The sequence below is a fragment of the Muscardinus avellanarius genome (assembly GCF_963383645.1).
Source record: "Muscardinus avellanarius genome assembly, chromosome: X".
NCBI classification, from domain to species: domain Eukaryota; kingdom Metazoa; phylum Chordata; class Mammalia; order Rodentia; family Gliridae; genus Muscardinus; species Muscardinus avellanarius.
This window is the reverse complement of record NC_137792.1, coordinates 55,251,191-55,271,794: the sequence shown is the minus strand read 5'-3', so window position 1 is coordinate 55,271,794 and position 20,604 is coordinate 55,251,191. Positions and strand designations below refer to the sequence as shown.

General features: G+C 40.7%; 1 protein-coding gene across 3 annotated transcripts in view; it reads right to left on the bottom strand.

Moving 5' to 3' along the window:
* Positions 1–20,604, bottom strand: part of TMEM185A (transmembrane protein 185A) — a gene marked incomplete at both ends in the record, with an annotated part of 54,143 nt that overhangs the window by 4,015 nt on the left and 29,524 nt on the right. For 2 of the 3 annotated variants that reach the window (XM_080719317.1, XM_080719316.1), the window contains 4 exons: positions 3,417–3,540; positions 4,384–4,560; positions 9,361–9,444; positions 17,853–18,060. In XM_080719317.1, coding sequence (XP_080575443.1) covers positions 3,417–3,540; positions 4,384–4,560; positions 9,361–9,444; positions 17,853–18,060 — 593 coding nt within the window. The remainder of the gene's footprint in view (positions 1–3,416; positions 3,541–4,383; positions 4,561–9,360; positions 9,445–17,852; positions 18,061–20,604) is intronic. The other variant, XM_080719315.1, reaches the window with a different exon arrangement.

The window sequence follows — 20,604 nt, the reverse complement described above, 5'->3', positions numbered from 1 at the left end:
GAGATTTCTAGAAGATCAAATGAGGAAAATAACGGTAGAAATAATAGAGGCGCTTCGAAAAGAACTCAGAGAGAGCCAAAAAGAGATAAAGGATGCAATTAATGAAGTAAAGGCCTCAATTCAAAGCACAAACAACCGATTAGAACACATGGAGAACAGAATCTTGCTCTTAGAAGATGATCATTCCAAAAATGAACGCATAGTTTCTAATCTAGGAAAAAATATCTGACAGCAGGAATCTGACATTGAAGAAATATGGGCCCATTTTAAGAGAGCTAACCTAAGAATAATTGGAATAGAGGAGGGAAAAGAAAGTGACACCAAAGGGATCAACAATCTCTTCAAGGAAGTAATAGCAGAAAATTTTCCAAACATAGAGCAAGAGGTTGATACACAGGTCCAAGAAACTTATAGAACTCCCTTTAGACAGGATCGGAGAAGAGGATCCCCACGCCACATAATTGTCAAAATGACTAATGTGGAAGCCAAGCAGAGAATCTTAAAGGCAACAAAAACAAAGGGCCAAGTGACATTCAGAAGCAAACCAATTAGAATCACTCCAGACTTCCCAAACAAGTCATGAGAGCCAGAAGGGCTTGGAGTAACATATTCCAAACTCTGAAAGAAAACAACTTCCAGCCAAAAATTTCCTACCCAGCAAAACTTTCTATCAAATTAGATGGAGAAATAAGAAGCTTCCATGACAAACAGAAACTGAAGGAATTTATGTCTTCAAAACCAGCACTAGAGAAAATACTCAAAGAGATTAACTACAAAGAAGAAATAGGTAACACAGAACCAGAGAAACAAGAGTTTCCATCCAACAGTCAACTAAGATTGGTTATCTGTGGAGATTCATTACTTATGTTACTCTTTTACCTATCTCTAAATGGTATTGTTTGCCTTTATTGTTGTTAATTTTTAGGATTTCTAGTTGGAATATTAATATACCTTCAGATATAGCATTTGGAAATATTTTATCCCATTCTATTAGTAACTGTTAACTCCGTTTACATTGTCTTTGGATATACAATATTTTTTTAATTTTTTATGGAGGTTGTATACTCTTCTGTTGCCTGTGCCATTGAAATCATATCCAAGAAATCACTGCCAATTTCAGTGTTGTGAGGTTTTATGACCCAGATATTCTCCTAAAAGTTTATAGTCTTAAGATTTATATTTAGGTCTTTTATCTATTTTGAGTTAATATTTGTATATGGGATTAGGTAAGGGTCCAACTTTATTATTTTCCATGTAATTATTATGTTTTAACAATATTTAGTTAAAATATTATTATTTCTACCACCAAATGTTCGTGGAAACCTTGTCAAAAATAACTTGACAATATAGGGAAGAATTTAGCTCTAGGCTTTTATTTAACTCCAATGGTTTATATATCTGCCTTTAGAATAGTACTACACTGTTTCAATTATTGTAGCTTTATATGGTTTGAAATCAGAAAATATATATCTTCTAGCTTTGTTCTTTTTCAAGATCGTTTTGGGTATCTAGAGTCCATATTCCATATTAGGATAGATTTTTTTCTGAAAAATAAATATATAAATATATGATAGTTTCACCTAAAAAAAGTAGAAAAAAATATTCTCTAGTAAGAAAAAAAGTAAAAAGAAATATTGAAATGTTATCTTTAAGTCATCAAAAGCTTGGTATCAGACAAATGAAACTGTTATGTGAGATTATCACTTTTAATTTTGGATAAATTGCTATAATACTAGATGTCAACCACTAAGCCAAGCATGGGAGGGAGGGATGGGGAGAGAATGGGGTGGGGATCGGGTGGGGGCTGACTGGGCGATGTGTGCATGTATGTCTACAAAAGTTTGTATCCCAATATGATGTATGAATACAGTGCACCAATAAAAAAAAAAGAAAGAAATGGGCAAATGAACTAAATAGACACTTCACAAAAGAAGAGATACAAAGGGCCAATAGATACATGAAAAGATGTTCTTCATCACTGGCCATCAGGGAGATGCAAATCAAAACTACAGAGATTCCATCTAACCCCAATCAGAGTGGCAAGCATAAAGAAATCAAATAACAAGAAATGCTGGCGAAGATGTGGGGAAAGAGGAACTCTTTTACATTGTTGGTGGGAGTGCAAACTAGTTCAGCCACTATGGAGATCTGTGTGAAGATTCCTTAGAAAACTGGGAATAGATCCACCATATGATCCAGCTTTACCACTCCTGGGTATTTTTCCAAAGGGGTTGAAATCAGAGAACTGCAGCAAATTATGCATACCTATGTTCATAGCAGCACAATTCCTAATAGCCAAAATATGGAAACAACCTAGGTCCCCATCAACAGATGAATGGTTTGCAAAATTATGGGAAATACACACAATGGAATTCTATTCAGCTATAAAGAAGAACAAAATCAGGTCATTTGTAAGAAGATAGAAAGTCCTGGAGAGCATTATGTTAAGTGAGATCAGCCAAACACAGAAAGAGAAGGGACATATGTTTCCTCTAATATGCCCAAACTAGGGAGCATTAGGGATACCAGAGGGACTCCAGATATTGGAAGGGAAATCTCAGCAAAGTCTGAATGGAAAGCTAGGAGAGGAAGAAGGCCAAACTTGATTAATGAAGGCTACTTCCAAATATGTGTAAAATTATAAATATAGCATGGTTAGTCTGGGTATTCATTGTTGGGAGGGGAGAAGGTAAAGTGCAGAGTGAAGAGAGCATCAAGTACAGTTTAAATGTATACCATTTACTTTCATTAAAAATAAAAATAGCCGGGCGTGGTGGCGCACGCTTGTAATCCCCGCGCTTGGGAGGCGGAGACAGGAGGATCGCGCAGGTTCGAAGCCAGCAGCGCTGGCGTAAGAGACCCTGTTTCAAAAATATAAAATAGGTCTGGGAGTGCAGCCCGGAGGAAGAAGGGCTTCCAGGAACCCCAGTACCACCAAAAAAAAATAAATTAAAAAAAATAAAAATAAATAAAATGGAGAAGGACCTGTGGTATCATGACTGATACACAGGAAAGGGAAGAAAAAAGAGTACCTGGGATGACTCCAGGGTTTCTGATGTGATACGTGGGAGTTTTCAGCTAGTCTTAAAAACCCTGCGATGAGGTATCTTGAGCCCCACTTTGTATGGAAGGAATGGAAGCTCAGAGGGGAGGCTTGCTTTGTTTGATTCTTCCTGTAACAGAAGCATGACCTAGAGGAGAGCTGTGGTTCAGGCCAGTAAAAAGCAAGGGTAACACCATACCCCACTCTTGAGAGGGACAGTTCCAGATCTTCCTCACTCCAGGAATCCTCACACCAACTAATAAATTAGGGCCCACAGACTCATCTTTTCATATAGAACATGGCCTTTCTCTCTGTATTGTGTCTGTTTCACCACCCACTAACATTCAGAGCTTCTGAGATGCTGAATACATACAGTGGTTTCCACCCTTCTGTCCGAATGTAGTTGCCATCAGCGTGATCAACGAGAGCCACAGAGGAACAAATATAGGAATACAAGAGAAAGCATTGTGACCATCCAATTTGTGAACCAGCAGAATCTAGAAGAAAAGAGAGTTAAGGTCCTATTGATGTGTCACCTGAAAATATAAAAAGTCTGAAATTGCCTCACTAGGCAGCATCTCCCAGTCAGTTCTAAGAAGAGAGAAAGATGCCAGAAGAAATGCCAGAAAACCACCCAGGTGGGGAAGAACCAGGTGTCCCTTTGCATCTCTCTTTAGGATCAAGCAATCTATCCACTCAGCAAATTTCCATCCTGGTGCTTGCTTTAAGTAGTTAACAGTGTTCATTTTAGCATTTTCTATACTACTTCAAATAGAAAACTCTGACATGCAGCTCTCCCTTTAAAAATGTGGCAGCCAGCCAGGAGTGGTGGCGCACGCTTGTAATCCCTGCACTTGGGAGGCTGAGACAGGAGGACTGCACAGGTTCGAAGCCAGCCCCAGCTACTTAGTGAGGCTCTCAGCAACTTAGTGAGACCCTGTTTCCAAATAAAATATAACAAAGGTCTGGGAGTGTAGTGTGGAAGTAGAAAGCCTCTGAGTTCCACCCCCAGTACCTCCAAAAATAAATACATAATTACATAAATACATAAATAAATAAATAAAATAAATAAAATAAATAAAATAAATAAAATAAAAAATGTGGAGGCCCCACACATGCAGACCCATTGTGGTTGGAGAAGCCACTGTTCTCTTCCAGTGCCCCCCCAACCCCAGGAAGAGAGGATATTCCCATGTCCTTGTCATTCCTGCTAGTTTTCCCTCCTACAAGAGTTAACTGTGATGTCAAGAACTAGCAAGTTGCCTTTTTAGTTATATAGCATGTAGTTGTAAGGAAGAGTGGGCTTCAGGATTGAAGAATTTTCCCACAAAAAAACTTACCTCAAAAGTAAGAAGAGGCACGACAATGGTCATCCAGCTCAGTGCCATGGTTATGTGTGTCCTTCGCTGTTCTGCAATCACGTCCATAGAGCGCAGGAACAAGACAGACCACACAATGTAATATAGGACCACCAGGCACAGAAAGGACATGAGAATCCACAGGGGGACACACACCACCTATGGGGCAGAATAGACAGGAAATGTCTTCAGAGCTTCTACCCTAGCCTCTGTTGGTTATTACTGTCATTGCCTGGCTGGGTCTTTCCAGTTAAGACAATGCAAACCTAGTCAGTGAACAATTCTACTGTCCAGGACTCTAGTGAGAACAGCATGGGAAAGCAAATGTACAGCATGTTGAGCACAGATCCTGCCACAGGAAACAGTCCTTGAAATACCTAATGCCCTTGAAATACTCCCTTACACACTCATTCTTGTACACTCAGCCACTCACTCCTTCAGGCTCTGCCTGGCCCTACTGGTGTGTACATATAGGTCTTCTCACCCTTACCTACTCTCTTCACAGGTACATATTCACAACCTGCTGGAAGTCCCTTGATAATACATTCGGGATCCTGTAACTTTAATTGCCTGTGATATGGGGATCCTCTATCCTGACACACACCAGGCAAGTGAACTTGGCTGATTCATGCTGGGTATGCCAGGCTACTCCAACCCTGTCACCATGCCAAAACACATTCTGAGTATGTCACTGTCCTGGCAGAAACACGTTGTTCCTGGGTTCAATTCCCAGTAACTAACACACACACACACACACACACACACACACACACACACACACACACACACGATAAACCAGACCAGCTCCCAGCTCCCTTGACATCTTTCCCCCTCCTGTCCTGCCCACCAAAGCTACTGATAAGTTGTCCCATTTAACTAATGACCATAATGTAGACTGTTTTTGGCATATATTTCTGTGAGTTTTAACACCTGCAGATTGCTATACTTATAGTTAGTACAGAGAATAATTGTTATTCTGTGAAACCCCTTGTGCTGCTCCTTCATTCATTCCGCAGAATCCCCAGCAACCAAGGATCTGTCCGCTGTCACTATATTTTTGTTTTTACATGAATATTGCATAGATGGATTTGTACAGCACATAACTTTCTGAGACCAGCTTTCGATCAGTATAATAGCTTTGAGATTCATCATTGCTGCTTCTTGTAGCCACACGTTGTTCTCTTTAGTTACTGATGACATCTCATTGTATGAATGACCACAGTTTATTTGTTCCACCCTTTATTAAAGGTGGTTTTGAACTCTTGAATGTCAAAATCACAGCTACTATTAATGCTTTGTATCTGGTTTGTGTGAGTGTATCTATTTTTTCTAAGGAAAATATCCAGGATGGGTCTCCTAGGTGACATAAGTACATGTTTTAACTACATAAGAAACTGCAAAACTGTTTCCTAGAGTGCCTATACAGTTATTGTAAAAAACTGTTCTAAGCCTAAAGAGGATTGGCTTAAGGATTCATAGCTTTTTGCTTGCTTTGGCAGAAGACTTTCTTGAGAGAATTGAAGACAGTGTCATCCATGCCCCTTAGCTATCTAAACTATTTCCTTCTGCTTTACTATACCTTTTGTTTGCTTTGCTTAAGGGTGCAAGACCACCTCAAGGAGGGAGCTAAAGACAGCAATCTCTGCACTCTTGCAAAAGTGTCAAATAACAATTTATATTCCAAAGCATATCTAACACAATTTTCTGCTCCTTAGCCAGATACAGTCAATGATTTAACGACCCAACCTTAATTCTGTAAACCTGTAATAAGATGAAGAGCTGAGTTTTGCTTGGGGAATTTGGCTCTTTTGCTTTTTCCCTTCTCACATCTCCAGGACTAGGAATAGAGTCTTAAGAGTACTTTTTTCATTGTGTTGTCCTGTGCCCTGATGATGCAGAGCCTGACAGTTATGCCTACATGCCAGTAACACAAGAGTGGTGCAGGTTTCTTTGCTTTCCACCCAGCACTTGGTATTGCCAGTGGGTGGGGGTGGTAGCTGGTGGGAAGCATAGGGTATGGTGTGTGTGTGTGTGTGTGTGTGTGTGTGTGTGTGTGTGTGTGTGTGTTACTGGGGATTTAACCTAGGGGTGATCTAGTTTCTTTGCATCCTGCCTGGAACTTGGTATTGCCAGCAGGTGTGCGTGTGTGTGTGCGTGTATGTGTGTTACTGGGAATTGAACCCAGGGACATTCTACTTATGAGCTACACCCTCAGCCTTATTTTATTTTTTTTATTTTGAAACAGGGTCTTACTAAATCTCTGAGGGCCTTGATAAATTGCTGAGGCTAGCTTTGAACCTGAAATCTTCCTATCTCAGCGTTCCAAGTACTGGGATTAGAGGCAAGTACCACCATGCCTGGCTACCAGTGTTTTTTATTTTCACTATTCTGATAAATGTGGCAGGACCTCACCTTGGTTTTATTTTGCCTACCTGGATGCATAATGATGCTGAACATCCTTTCTTATGCTTATTCACCATTTCTACATTGTCTCAAGTCTTTTGTTAATGTTTAAATTGGGTATTTGCTTTCTCATTTTTGAGTTCCTTAAAAATCTTTGTGTGTTTTAAGATACAAATCAAAGTTCTGATACTTTAAAAATATTTTCTTCTAGTCTGTGACCTGTATTTTCCTTCAAATCATTCTGGTTTAAGGAAGTATTTATTATTTTTTATGTTTGATATTATTGATATCATTTCTAAGAACTCTTCACTAAGTTTTAGATCCCAAAGATTTTGTCCTTATTTTCCTCTAATATTTTTATTGTTCACCTTTCAGTTTTAGATCAATGACTTGAGTTGATGGGTGATTTTTAATATTCCTGACTAGCTTAGAGTTCTTGACATTGATTTTGCTAAAAAAGTCTACATACATGTAATTTGTTTTGCTTCCCTAAAGCACATCTTTGATGAGGCTTACTTATGGATTTTCTTTCATGGGTGACATGATAGTGATCTTAACCCTCATTTATTCTCTCTTGCTTTTTATAGGAAACATGTGATCAGACTACATTATCCACTGGAATCTGCAGGACTGCAGGGGGAGACTTTCAGCTGAAGTCATAAATCTCAACTTTAATTTGGGAGTCTATATTCCCTTCATTTCTTCTCTGCCCCCAAATGAATATTTTGCTTTTTTATTATAGATTTCCTTTTTTATTAAAGGTACACTATGTTTAACACAGAAAATGTCATGTGTGCAAAAGTACACATCAAGAAGAAAAACAAAAACAGTGGCATGACTTCACATCCCAGAGGCAGTGTAACTCTCCCACCTCTATCCCCAATCTTCTATGCATTTACAAGTTGAAACAATATTGCATTCTCTAATTTATGTCTTGCCATTTATCTACATATCCTCTCCTCCATCCATACATCATGCATACATGCATCCATCCACCTACAATTAATTTTAACCAAACATCCATTCCTGAACTCATAATTTAGAGATATGACTTATGACTACACCCCTGGCAAGTGTAAATTGGTACTGACTTTTTGAAAAGCAAGTTAGCAGCAGAGCACACATACTTAATCATGAAATGTTCCCTCCCAATAGCCTAGTAGCACTATTTCTGTAACACCTCCTGAGAAAACAATAAAAATATGAGACAAGGGATTTTTATTCACTAAATACCTACATCAGGCTAAACAGGAGGGAAAACTTCTAATGTTTATAGCATAGTAAAATAACTATGGTTGACAACAATTAATTGCAAATTTCCAAATAGCTAGGAGAAAGGATTTAGAAAGTTATTGACAAAAAGGAATGATAAATATCTGAGCTAACAGATGAATCAATTACCCCGATCTTATTATTACACATTGTAAACATGTACTGAAATGTCACACTGTACCCCATAAATATGTAAATTACTACACATCAATTAAAAGCTTTAAAATATATATGTACACACACATATATACACACACACTGGCAAAAATAGAAATGTTCAGAATTAAGGGGACAGTTTGATAAACACAAATAAAAAATACTATGCATCAACTAAACTTTACTTTTTTGTGGTACTGGGGATTGAACCCATGGGTGTTCTACCTATGAGCTACACCTCCAGCCCTATTTTTTATTCTTTACTTTGAAACAGATCTTACTAAGTTGCAGAGGGCCTCATAAGTAGTTGAGGCTGGCTGTGAACCTGCAATCCTCCTGTCTCAGTCTCCCAAGTACTGGGAGTGCACCACCAAGCCCAGTTTAACTTAACTTTAAGTGATGCATATAGAGATAGTTTATTGGCATGGGCATAGTCTTAATCAAAAGCTTGGTATCAGACAAATGAAACTGTTACGTGAGATTATCATTTTTAATTTTAGATAAATTGCCATAATACTAGATGTCAACTACTAAGCCAAGCATGGGAGGGAGGGATAGGGAGAGAATGGGGTGGGGATTGGGTGAGGGCTGACTGGGAAAAGTGTGCATGTATGTCTACAAAAGTATGTATCCTACTATGATGTATGAATACAGTGCACCAATAAAAAAAAAAGATATGTTAAGACAAAAAAGCAGGACAGAGAATTTTATGCACAGTATAATTTTATTTGTATAAAACAAGGGAGTAAGCCAGGCGTGGCGGTGCATGCTTGTAATCCCAGCACTCGGGAGGTTGAGACTGGAGGATCACGGACAGCCTCAGCTACCTAGCGAGGCCTTCTGCAACTCAGTGAGACCCGGTTTCAAAATAAAGAATAAAAAATAGGGCAGGGGGTATAGCTCGGACGTTGAATGCCCCTGGGTCCTACCCCCAGACTGGCAAAAAAAAAATAAAAATAAAAAATAAAACAAGGGAATAGAAACACTAAGATGTTATCTATCAGTGGTGGGATTATGGATGATTATTAGTCTATTATCTATGGCTGCTTGCCTTTTCCAAGTTTCCTCCAATGAACATGAATTATTTTTCTAATAAAAGTTTGATTACGGGCTTAAAAGTTTACATACAAGCCAGGGCCAGTGGATGATCTTGTCCAGTCTTAAGGCAATGAATATAAACTGGAGAATGTTGACAGAACACAGGATTTCTAACTAAAAATGAAGAAAAGAATCAGTTATATAAAGTAAAAATTGTAATTCAATACTACAATTTTTTGGTTAATACACTAAAATGCAATGCAAATTATAATACAATAAAAGTTTTATTACATTATATGGAAGGTCCTGATATTCCACACCAGAAGGGGATGGCAGTGCTGTATCAAGGAAAAATGCACCTGACTTGTCTAGCCCCTCTGCTCATTGGCTACTTGTCCCTTTTGTAGCTTGAGGCCTAAGAACTGCTGGCCCAATTTGTTTCTAGGTGTACTTTGTTTCTAGGTGTACTGAGAAGAGGCAATCTTCAGTGAACTCCACTTCCTATCCTCCCTCCTCCTCCTCCTCCTCCTCCTCCTCCTCCTCCTCCTCCTCCTCCTCCTCCTCCTCCTTCTTCTTCTTCTTCTTCTTCTTCTTCTTCTTCTTCTCTCTCTCTCTCTCTCTCTCTCTCTCTCTCTCTCTCTCTCTCTCTCGTAGTAGGGATTGAACCCAGAGACATTCTACCTCTGAGCTACACTCCCAGCCCTATTTTATTCTTTTTTAATTTATTTTTTATTGGTGCATTGTATTTATACATCATAATGAGGTAAAAAAAAACTTGTATAGGCTTTAAATGTACACATCACCCAGCCAGCCCCCACCCAGTCCCCACCTCACTCCCTCCCCATTCCTCCCTCCCATGCTTGGCTTAGTGGTTAACTTCGATAATAATAAGTACGTCATGCACTTTGAAGTATTTCCCTCTCCCCACCTCCCATCTCCATAGTTAGGTTGTCTTATTTGCTCCTCTGTAGGGTCTCTATTCACCCTATGACCCCATTCACCCTAGGTTTCACATGTTAGGGAAAGCATCCAATTCCTTACTTTTTGTGACTGACTAAACCACGATCTCACTATGTTGTGGAGGGCCTCACTAAGTAGCTGAGGTTGGCTGTGAACCTGCAATCCTCCTGTCTCAGCCTCCCAAGCACTGGGATTCCAAGCAAGAGCCAGCAGACTTTGCTTCATCTCTCTTCTTTTTCTTTCTTTCTTTCTTTCTTTTTTTTTTTTTGTGGTACTGGGGATAGAACCCAGACATTCTACCTCCAAGCTACACTCACAGTCCTATTTTTTATTCTTTATTTTGAAACAGGGTCTCACTGAGTTGCAAAGGACCTCACTAAGTAGCTGAGGATGTCCGCAAACTCTGATCCTCCTGTCTCAGCCTCCCAAATCCTGGGATTACAAGCCTGTGCCACCATGCCCGGCTCAACTCTATTTTAACTACTCTTTTATTTCCTTTTATTCATATCTAGGACTTGGCCCTACATCTCACTTCTTTCTTTTTGGCTCCTTGAGGACCCTGTAACATCAAGCCATCAATTATAGATTCTTTACTATTTCCTTAACCCTACCTATGCCATCAATCCTTCCCAGCAAGAAACAAGTTTCCAGTTAAAAAGAGAAACACAGCTGGGTGTAGTGGCCCATGCTTGTAATCTTGAGAGGCTGAGACAGGAGGATAAGAAGACTGAAGCCAGACTTAGCAACTTGGTAAGGCCTTCAATAATTTAGTGAGACCCTGTTTATAGGGCTGGGAATGTGGTCACAGGTACAATGCCCCTGGGCTCAATCCCTAGTACCACAAAAGAAGAAACCACCCCCAAATCCAAATAGGCTCACCCCTCCTGTGATTTAGGATCTCTCTTAGCCTTACTTTTTTGCTGAGGTCCAACTTTGTGAGAAAGAAATGGCTAGTGAGCCCTATTCCAAATCCCTCTTCCCCAGCCAAGTGATTTGGTGTCTGTCAATATGACTATCCCACTGGGAAATTACCTTCATCAAGGCCACCAATATCAAGAGGGAGCACATCCTCCTGGATATTTGAGACATGTGCTATGGCTTACCACTTCTTCTTTCTTATACTTCTCATTCTGGGCTTCGAGCATCCTACTCAGTGTCCTCCAAGAGCTCTGACAATTTCTTCCTAGACTTCTTTTCCTCCCATTAAATGGCAATATTCCTCAGAGCCTAAAACATAGTCTTTTCTCCCCAATAAAGAAATATGCACAACATACTCAGTCACTCCAGCCTGGGGGTGGAGAAGTTTCAGTTACACTCCAGCTTCCATTACCACCTAGTGGTTCGTACTTAAATCTGTCTTAAAGCCAGCCTTCCTACTATGTATCAGACCCTCTGTGCAGATGCCACTTGGCTTTCCTAGAGATACCCTAAATAAAACTTGTCTCTAATTGAGCTCATTATTTGCAGCACCCTATACCTTGTCTTTCTCTTTCCTATCACTGTAAGGCAAACTGATTCCTCAAATCACAAACCTGGGAAGCACCTTATATTCTATTCTCCACATTCATATTCAGTCACCTAAACTGTCCACTCTCCCACCCAAACTTCTCCTAAATCTCCCACCTATACTCTATCCTAATTACAACTGCCTCATCAGGCCCTGTCACCAACCCCCAAACCACTTCCACAGCCTCCTTACTAGCCTCTTTGCCTTCAGCCTGGATGACCCTCTGTTCCCAAAGGTCTCTGGGCTGCTCTTTCTTCTGGTGACAGTCCCTGTCCTTGCCTATATAATGAAAATATGTCATCTGACCAAGAATTTCCCCAAAGTTCTTGATCTACAGGGCATTTAGTGATAGAGTAATTCATTCAGACCTCTAGGCCAAAAGAAATGCCTGATAATTCCATTGGATTAAGTAATTAAGTCTAAACTTATTATTTCTATTAAGTCATTTGAAAAATAAATCACCTAAATAAAAGGAAAAATCCTTCCTTCTCTTCTTTCACTGGGGATTTAAAACCAGAGGCATTCTATCTCTGAGCTACACCCTTAAACTTATTTTTATTCTTTATTTGAAAAAGAGTCTCACTAAGTTGCAGAGGGCCTAAGTAGTTGAGGCTGGCTTTGAACCTTGGATCCTCCTATCTCAGCCTCCCAAGTACTGCGATTACAAGTGTGTATCACCATGCCCAGCTAGTTTATTATTTAAAACCACAAATGATTCCTAATGGGATGTGTGTGCCTATCAGGTAGTACACAATTTTCCAAACCTTGGTGTTAGATATGGCATTTCTTCTCATTACTCTTATTTTCCCACTATACTAGCTTTTATTTTATTTTTAAAAAAATACTTTATTTGGAAACAGGGTCTCACTAAGTTGCTGAGAGCCTCACTCAGTAGTTGAGGCTGGCTTTGAACCTGTGCAATCCTCCTGTCTCAGCCTCCTAAGTGCTGGGATTACAAGTGTGTACTACCACACCCGGCTCTATACTAGCTTTTAATCACAGTAACTGCCAAAAACCCAGCTTCTTAAAAATATGACATCTTCAAAGGAAATGGTATATGACCTAATAATAACACTAAACTATTTGAGCTACTAGTTAGTATGATATTTGAATACATGTCAAGTATCAGTGTTTCCTCAAGTGTATACTATCCCTGACACCCTGAATTTACTAGGGTTCCTGGGGTATCTCAGCACTTGGTGTGCTGAGAATGTGTCTCCTGTTCAGCTCCAGAACTGTGTAGGAGTTTCCTTTCCTTTAGTTTCCACACTTCCCTACTGTATCTGCTCCAGGCATATCAGAGCTACTCTGGAGTCCAAGAAGGAGGGAACTTCAGGGAGAAGCTGGATAAGGAGGCTAGAGCTAGTGCAGAAAGCTGAGGTCAGAAACAGGAACTGAGAAGACATAAGAACAGGAGAGGTTGTGGAGGCAGGAGTGTCAAATAGTCCATTTGTATCAAGTATGAACAGTGAGGAAAAGGATGCCCAAGGTCAGAATGCTAAGAGAAACTTGTAAGAAGTAGTGGGAGCAAGAAGTTGACAAAGTTCTTGACATCCAGAGGGTCCAAGAACCAAAAGCCAGAGCAGTGACAGTGTTGACAAGAAACACTCAGCAGTGTCTGAAGCTCCAGGCTGGTCAATGGTCCGAAAAGATGAGGCCTGCAAGGGGCTGTTGGACTTGGCCTCAGGTGTTAGTGCCAGGTCCAAGGGAGTTCTTGTTCGAGCAGAGATTGAGAGACAAGGAATAAGACAGTGGAGAATAAACAGCAGGCACATTTTGAGGAGCCGTCTCCTGAACAAAGGGAGAGAGCACCAGAGCTGAGCAAAGGCCTGATTTTATCTTTCAGAGAGAGAGAGAGAATAAAGTGGCTTATGCAAGTGTGGTTAAGTTCCAGAGCTAATACTGAAGGGAAAAGTCTGTAAAGAGGAAAGGAAGAAAATACAATGGTTTTAGAGGGGCAGAGACTCAAATGGTCCTTGGAAATGGGGGCCCTTTGCACATACAGACGGCACCAGGCTGTTCAGTGCTGCTCAACCTTACTTCTATTACTGCCTGCCAAGAAGCATTGTTAAACATTTGTTTCGTTAATTGTACACCTTATGAAATTTTAATACCATACATATTTTGTAGGTAATGTACTTTATTCGTTTTCCACCCTTACCTACAAACCAATTTTTAACCCTTGGGGACTCGAGTGCTATGGACTTGCTAACACATGGTCAGGGCTAAAGCTGGAGACCACACCGAGGCCGGGATCGGAGCCTGCCGAGTGATTAGGCCGGTGCTGGGGCCAGTGAGGCCGGCATCGGAGCCTGCCATGAGGCAAGGCCGGTACTGGGGCCTCCGAGGCCAGGATAAGAGCCTGCCAAGGGGTTAGGCCGGTGCTGGGGCCAGCGAGGCCGGCATCGGAGCCTGCCGTGAGGCAAGGCCGGTACTGGGGCCTCTGAGGCCAGGATAAGAGCCAGCCGAGGGGTTAGGCCGGTGCTGGGGCCAGTGAGGCCGGCATCGGAGCCTGCCTTGAGGCAAGGCCGGTAGTGCGGCCTCCGAGGCCAGGATAAGAGCCTGCCGAGGGGTTAGGCCGGTGCTGGGGCCAGCGAGGCCGGCATCGGAGCCTGCCGTGAGGCAAGGCCGGTACTGGGGCCTCCGAGGCCAGGATAAGAGCCTGCCGAGGGGTTAGGCCGGTGCTGGGGCCAGCAAGGCCGGCATCGGAGCCTGCCGTGAGGCATGACCTGTGCTGGGGTCTCCGAGGCCAGGATCGGAGCCTGCCGAGTGGTTAGGCCGGTGCTGGGGCCAGTGAGGCCGGCATCGGAGCCTGCCGTGAGGCATGACCAGTGCTGGGGCCTCCGAGGCCGGGATCGGAGCCTGCCGAGGGGTTAGGCCGGTGCTGGGGCCAGTGAGGCCAGCATAGGAGCCTGCCGTGAGGCAAAGCCGGTACCGGGGCCTCGAGGCCAGGATAAGAGCCTGCCGAGGGGTTAGGCCGGTGCTGGAGCCAGCGAGGCCGGCATCGGAGCCTGCCGTGAGGCAAGGCCGGTACTGGGGCCTCCGAGGCCAGGATAAGAGCCTGCCGAGGGGTTAGGCTGGTGCTGGGGCCAGCGAGGCCGGCATCGGAGCCTGCCTTGAGGCATGACCAGTGCTGGGGCCTCCGAGGCTGGGATCGGAGCCTGCCGAGGGGTTAGGCTGGTGCAGGGGCCAATGGCCAGCATCGGAGCCTGGCGTGAGGCAAGTTCACTCCTGCGGCCTCCAAGGCCGGGACCAAAGCCAGCTTAGGGGTTAGACCGGTTCAGGGGCCAGCGAGACCAGAACTGGGGCCTCCCATGAGGCAAGGCCGCTGCTTGAGCTAGCGAGGTCTGGATCAGTCCACTGAGTAGCCAGACCACTACTGGGACCATCAAGAGTGGGATTGGTACTTGCAACGCAGCATGCACAGAGAATTATCGCTGAAAATATAAATCAGATGCTTCTCTTAATCAGCAATAACTAGGAGGAAAAGGGCAACAGGAAGAGGTTGAGCTATAGAAAGGGCCCTATAGTGAAGCAACTAATGTGACCAATCAGAGGGTATGTATTACTGGAGGACGGAGCCTCTTTAAAACGCAGGAGGTACATAAACAAATGTATCAAAGTAAATCACCAAAGAAGTGTGGGATGGAGGGAGGGGGAGGGAATGGGATGGGGGCTGGAGGAGGGCTAATTGGATGATGTGTGCTTGTATATCCTCTCAAGTCTTGTACTCCAATGTGATTGATATAAGACTACAATGCACCAATTTAAAAAATAAATTAATTAAAAAAAAAAAAAAGCTGGAGACCACAGATGTGTTGGCTTGGTCTAAGTTGGGTGACTTTCTTTAGCAGCCTCCAACAAGCAACCAGGAATAAAAGATAAGTGACTGGACTGCTTAAAGCTTAGGGAACTGCTGAGAGGGTGGCAGTAGGCTGGAGGATATACTTCTTTTCCTCCACAGCCCACTCCAACCTATTAGCCACATACATGCTGTGACTTTCCATCAGTTCCAAAGTGGTGAACCACTCCTTCAAGGACAAACCCTTCCTGTTGTTCTGGGTTCTATTCTTCCTGGGTTTCACAGTGCCTTGATCCATCCCTATTTTTTGGTCTTGTTCTCAAAACTACACCTGGGGTGAAGGCACACATCAGGCCAAGGCTCATCCTCTGTCTGCTATGTTCTCTACCAACTCAAAAGCAGTCTTCTTCCTCCACTCTATATCCAAAAGGCACCTACAGTCATTCCCCCTTATCAGCAGGGGCTATGTTTCAAGACTCCTATGTTTGAAACTACAGATAGTAACAAGCCCTATATATATTGTTTTTCTAATACATACATGCCCATGGTAAAGTTTAATCTATATATTAGGTACAATAAGAGATTAATAATACCTAATAGTAAAATGAACAATTTTTATTAATATACTGTAATAAAGTAATGTAAATGTCTTCTCCCCACTCTCAGAACATATTACTGTACAATCAGACCATGTTGTACAGTACAATCAGAACTATACTGTACAATGAACATAGGTAAGTGAAACCATGCAAAATGAAACCATGGATAAAGGAGAGACCACAGTAGAGTCTTTAGTTCTCTCCTCAAACCTATAGATATACAGCTTTGGGCCCTTAGTTTGCATGTAACTAAATGACTGGGCTCTGGAGTCTGGCTGAATGAAAGGAAATTGGACTCTGCCCCTTAATGAGTAGCCGTGAACAAATTACATGCTCTGGAAAACAACTGTACCTAATTCACAGAGTTGTTGTGAATACTTAATAAGATACTACTGCACATAATGGAAATTTATTCAATCATAAGGAAGAATAACAATATGTGATTTGCAGGAAAATGGATAGAATTAGAGAATATTATTCTAAGTGAGATTGTAAAGTCTCAGAAGGTCAAGAGTCAAATGTTTTCTTTCTTAGGTCAAAGGTCAAATGTTCTTCTCTCTCTCTTATGTAGATACTACAGAGAAAACAGAAAACAAAAGAGACTTCAGATAAAGGAGAATGAAAAGGGATTAGAAGAGAGAGATGATAAGGAGAAAAAGGATTGAGGAAGGAAATAGTTCAAACAATGCTATGTCCATATGTGAAGGTATCACTACCAATCTCACTAATAGCATGGAAAGGAAAAGAAGGAAGCAAGGTGGAATGCAGAGGAAAATACACCAAGTGATGTGTGCCTATAAAATGTATTACTTTGGATATCATCATGTTGTAAAATTAAAATGTACCAATAACATTACAGAAATAAAACACAGCCATCATTTGAAGTAAAAAAAGATATTACCCATGTAAAGTACCTATCCCAATGACTGGTACACAGTGAATGCACCATAAATATCACCCATAATTATTTTACTTATCATTGTTATTAGTCTTGGTAATTTATTCACCTGTGTTTTCTTTGTTATGCAAAAGGGGCTTGGCAAAGAATTGGTAAATGTATACTGAATAAATCAATAAAATTTCGAGGAGCTAGCTAGCTCATGGGGTTTGAGATGGCAAGATGGCTAGTTTTATGTGTCAGTTTAGATGGGCTACAGCATACTATTTAAATATATAGTATATTATGTCAATAGTATATTGTTTAATACAACACAAAACTAGGTGTTATTGTGAAAGTATTGACTTTAAACAAAATTTGCCTCAATAATGTGGGTGGGCCCCATCTAATCAGTTGAAGGCTTTAAGGCTTTTTAGAGAAGAAGAAATTCTGCCTTAGTACTGCATTGTCAACTCCTGCCAAGTCTCCAGACTGTCTTTCTGCCTTCCTCAATTCAGACTTGCCAGGCCCACAATGGTATGTTCCAGTTCCTTAAAACCTCTTTACATCTTAACCTATCCTATAGGTTCCATTTTTCTGGAGAAGCTGGACTAATGTAGGTTGGTCAGAAAGAGAGGAAGCTGAAAAAAGTCTGACAGTCTGGGGGGAAAGCTACTGTTCAGAGGCAAGAAAGAGAAACCATTATTTGCATTATATTCTCTTTCTTTTATAGCATGATTCAGAGTTAATGACCAATCAGTCAATCTCTTCCTAACAATGGACAAGAAATTGACATTAGACTGTTTTAAAAGCATCTGTAAATATATAAAATCTTACCTCTAGTGACCTGTCATGTCGAAAGCCCCAGACACAAGCTGCAACTGAAACTGGGGAAACAAAAAACAGTGGCATGAAGACTAGAAGCCAGAAATGGCTTCCTCTCTCGATCCTGTCACAGACCAGAACTTCAAACATCAACAGGAGCAAGTGGATGCCCACAGCAATTAACATGGCTTTAAACTCCACACATGTTTCTCCTTCTGCTCTAAAAAGATATAGAAAAAGAAAACAAAACACCCTCAGTTCAGAATCTCCATTATATGCAAACAGTCCATGGCAAATACTAAGTTATGTTGACATTTTGAATTTACTTGTAAATTTGACAAAAGGTAAAGGAAAATCAGGTAGAAAGCTTACTTAAATATAATCTTTAATAGGCAATCTTTTAAACATCAAAGGACTACTACATGACAAGAAATAATCATTATAACCAAATGAGACGTTAACTGTAAAAAGATAGTCTCCGAAGCAATATCCATAGTTATTATTTCACTGGCAATATAAATAAACATTTTTGTTCATAACTTTTTGTGGTATTGATGAGTGAATCGAGGAGCATTCTTATTTTGAAACAAGGTCTCACAAGTTGCTGAGGGCCTTGCTAAGTTTCTGAGGCTGGCTGTGAATCTGGGATCCTTCGGTCTCAGGCTTCCAAGGACTAGGATTATAGGCATGCACCACTATGCCTGGCTTGTTCAAATTTTTATTTATTTACTTATTTTTTGCAGCATTGGAAATGGAACCCAGGGGCATTCTACCTCCAAGCTACACTCCCATCCATATTTTTTATTCTTTATTTTGAAACAGTGTCTCACTGAGTTGCAAAGGGCCTCACTAAGTAGCTGAGGCTGGCTTCAAACCTGCCTGATCTTCCTGTCTCTGCCTGCCAAATGCTGGGATTACAAGCATGTACCATCATGCCCAGCTTTGCTCAAAACTTTAAATTTTCCTATAAGAGTTATTTCCAAGATTATTCAAACTGATTGCTTCTATTGTTAAAAATTGACAAATATCTCTTAAATCTCATGATTCTCATCTCTCATATTAAAACTCATCTTCTGAAATATTTTAGAGATTTCTAGTTTTTATTGTAGAGGTCTTTTACTTCTTTATTCCTAAGTGTTTTATCCTTTTTGAAGGTTATTGTGAATAATCATATAAACCACATTGCCAATATTTAACAAATCTGGCTATATGAACAAGTGAGTTATATTCGATAAGATATGGTTAGCTCTCTGCTAGTGGCTATTGTAAAATGAAAATAAAAAATATAAATGTTTTAGCTAGGTATGGTGGCATATTTTTTTAATCCCTATTGCTTGGGAGGCTGGTACTGGAGGATTTCAGGTTTGAGACCAGCCTGAAATAAAAAATAAAATTTGGTTGGGAGTGTAGCACAGAGGTAGAATGTCCCTGAGTTCAATTTCCAGCACCACAAAAAAATATATGTCTTTGTATTTTCATTTCTATTCCATTAGAATGAATTAAGTATCATCCATTAGAATGAATTAAAACCTGCAGATGAAAGAGAAAGAACAAATAAATCAAGTCTATCATCAAACAAAATTAGTTTAATTAGCTATTTAAATACTGTTCATGACTCTTATAAATTAATAAATGGAAATAGGGTCATAAATCAAGAAATACTTTATAATGTTTTTGTTCAGTGAAAATACATGCAAACATTTCTGATGTGCATATATTATTAGTGGTAAATACACCTAGGCTTAGGATGTAAAGAAAGTGAAGTCAAAAGTTATTTACAGAGTTCCACTAGTTAATGTGAACACTAGATGACTGTGTCTATACGTTCCATATATTTAACAACATACACATATGCACACATGCACATAATTCTCCTCTTTGCTGAAAACATCTTAAACCAAGAGAAAAATATTCAAGTTGCTTATAAATTATCAATTTCTTGGCCTAAAATATTAAGTACCTTTTCATTCTTTTTTTCCCAAGTACTGGGAATTAAACCAAGGGGCATTCTGCCTTTGAGCTATGCCCTCAGCTTCTATTTTTTATTTTTTTTATTTTGAAACAGGGTCTTACTAAGTTGTGAAGGGCCTCATTAAGTAGCTGAGGCTGGCTATGAGTTTGTGATCCTCTTGTCTCAGCCTCCCAAATACTAAAATTACAAGTATATTTTTTATTTTGAAACACTAAGTTACCTTTTCATTCTTTGAGAAACAAACATTATATATCTGAAAATGTCTCATAAAGAAAAGATGTGCAACTAATGCTGGGCACGGTGGCACATGCTTACATCCCAGTACTTTGGAGGCTAAGACAAGAGGATCACACAAGTTCAAAGCCAGCCTCCGCAGCTTAGTGAGGCTCTCAACAACTTAGCAAGACTCTGTTTCCAAATAAAATACAAAATAGGTCTAGGGGTGTAGCTCGTAGGTAGAAGGCCCCTGGGTTCCATCCCCAGTACCACAAAAAAAAAAAGAAAAGAAAAGAAATGATGTGCAGCTATATAGGTAATCAATCTTTTATTTTAATTTTTTCTGTGGTACTGGGGATTGAATCCAGGGGGCATTCTAACTCTAAGCTGTACCTCCAACCTTATTTTATTCCTTATTTTGAAACAAGGTCTCACTAAGTTGTGGAGGGCCTCACAAGTTGCTAAGGCTGGCTTTGAACCTTCTATCCACTTTCTCAGCCACTCAAATACTAGGATTACTAGCATGTGCCACCACACCTAGCTGTAATCTGTCTTTTAAAAGAATTCAAAAGAGCT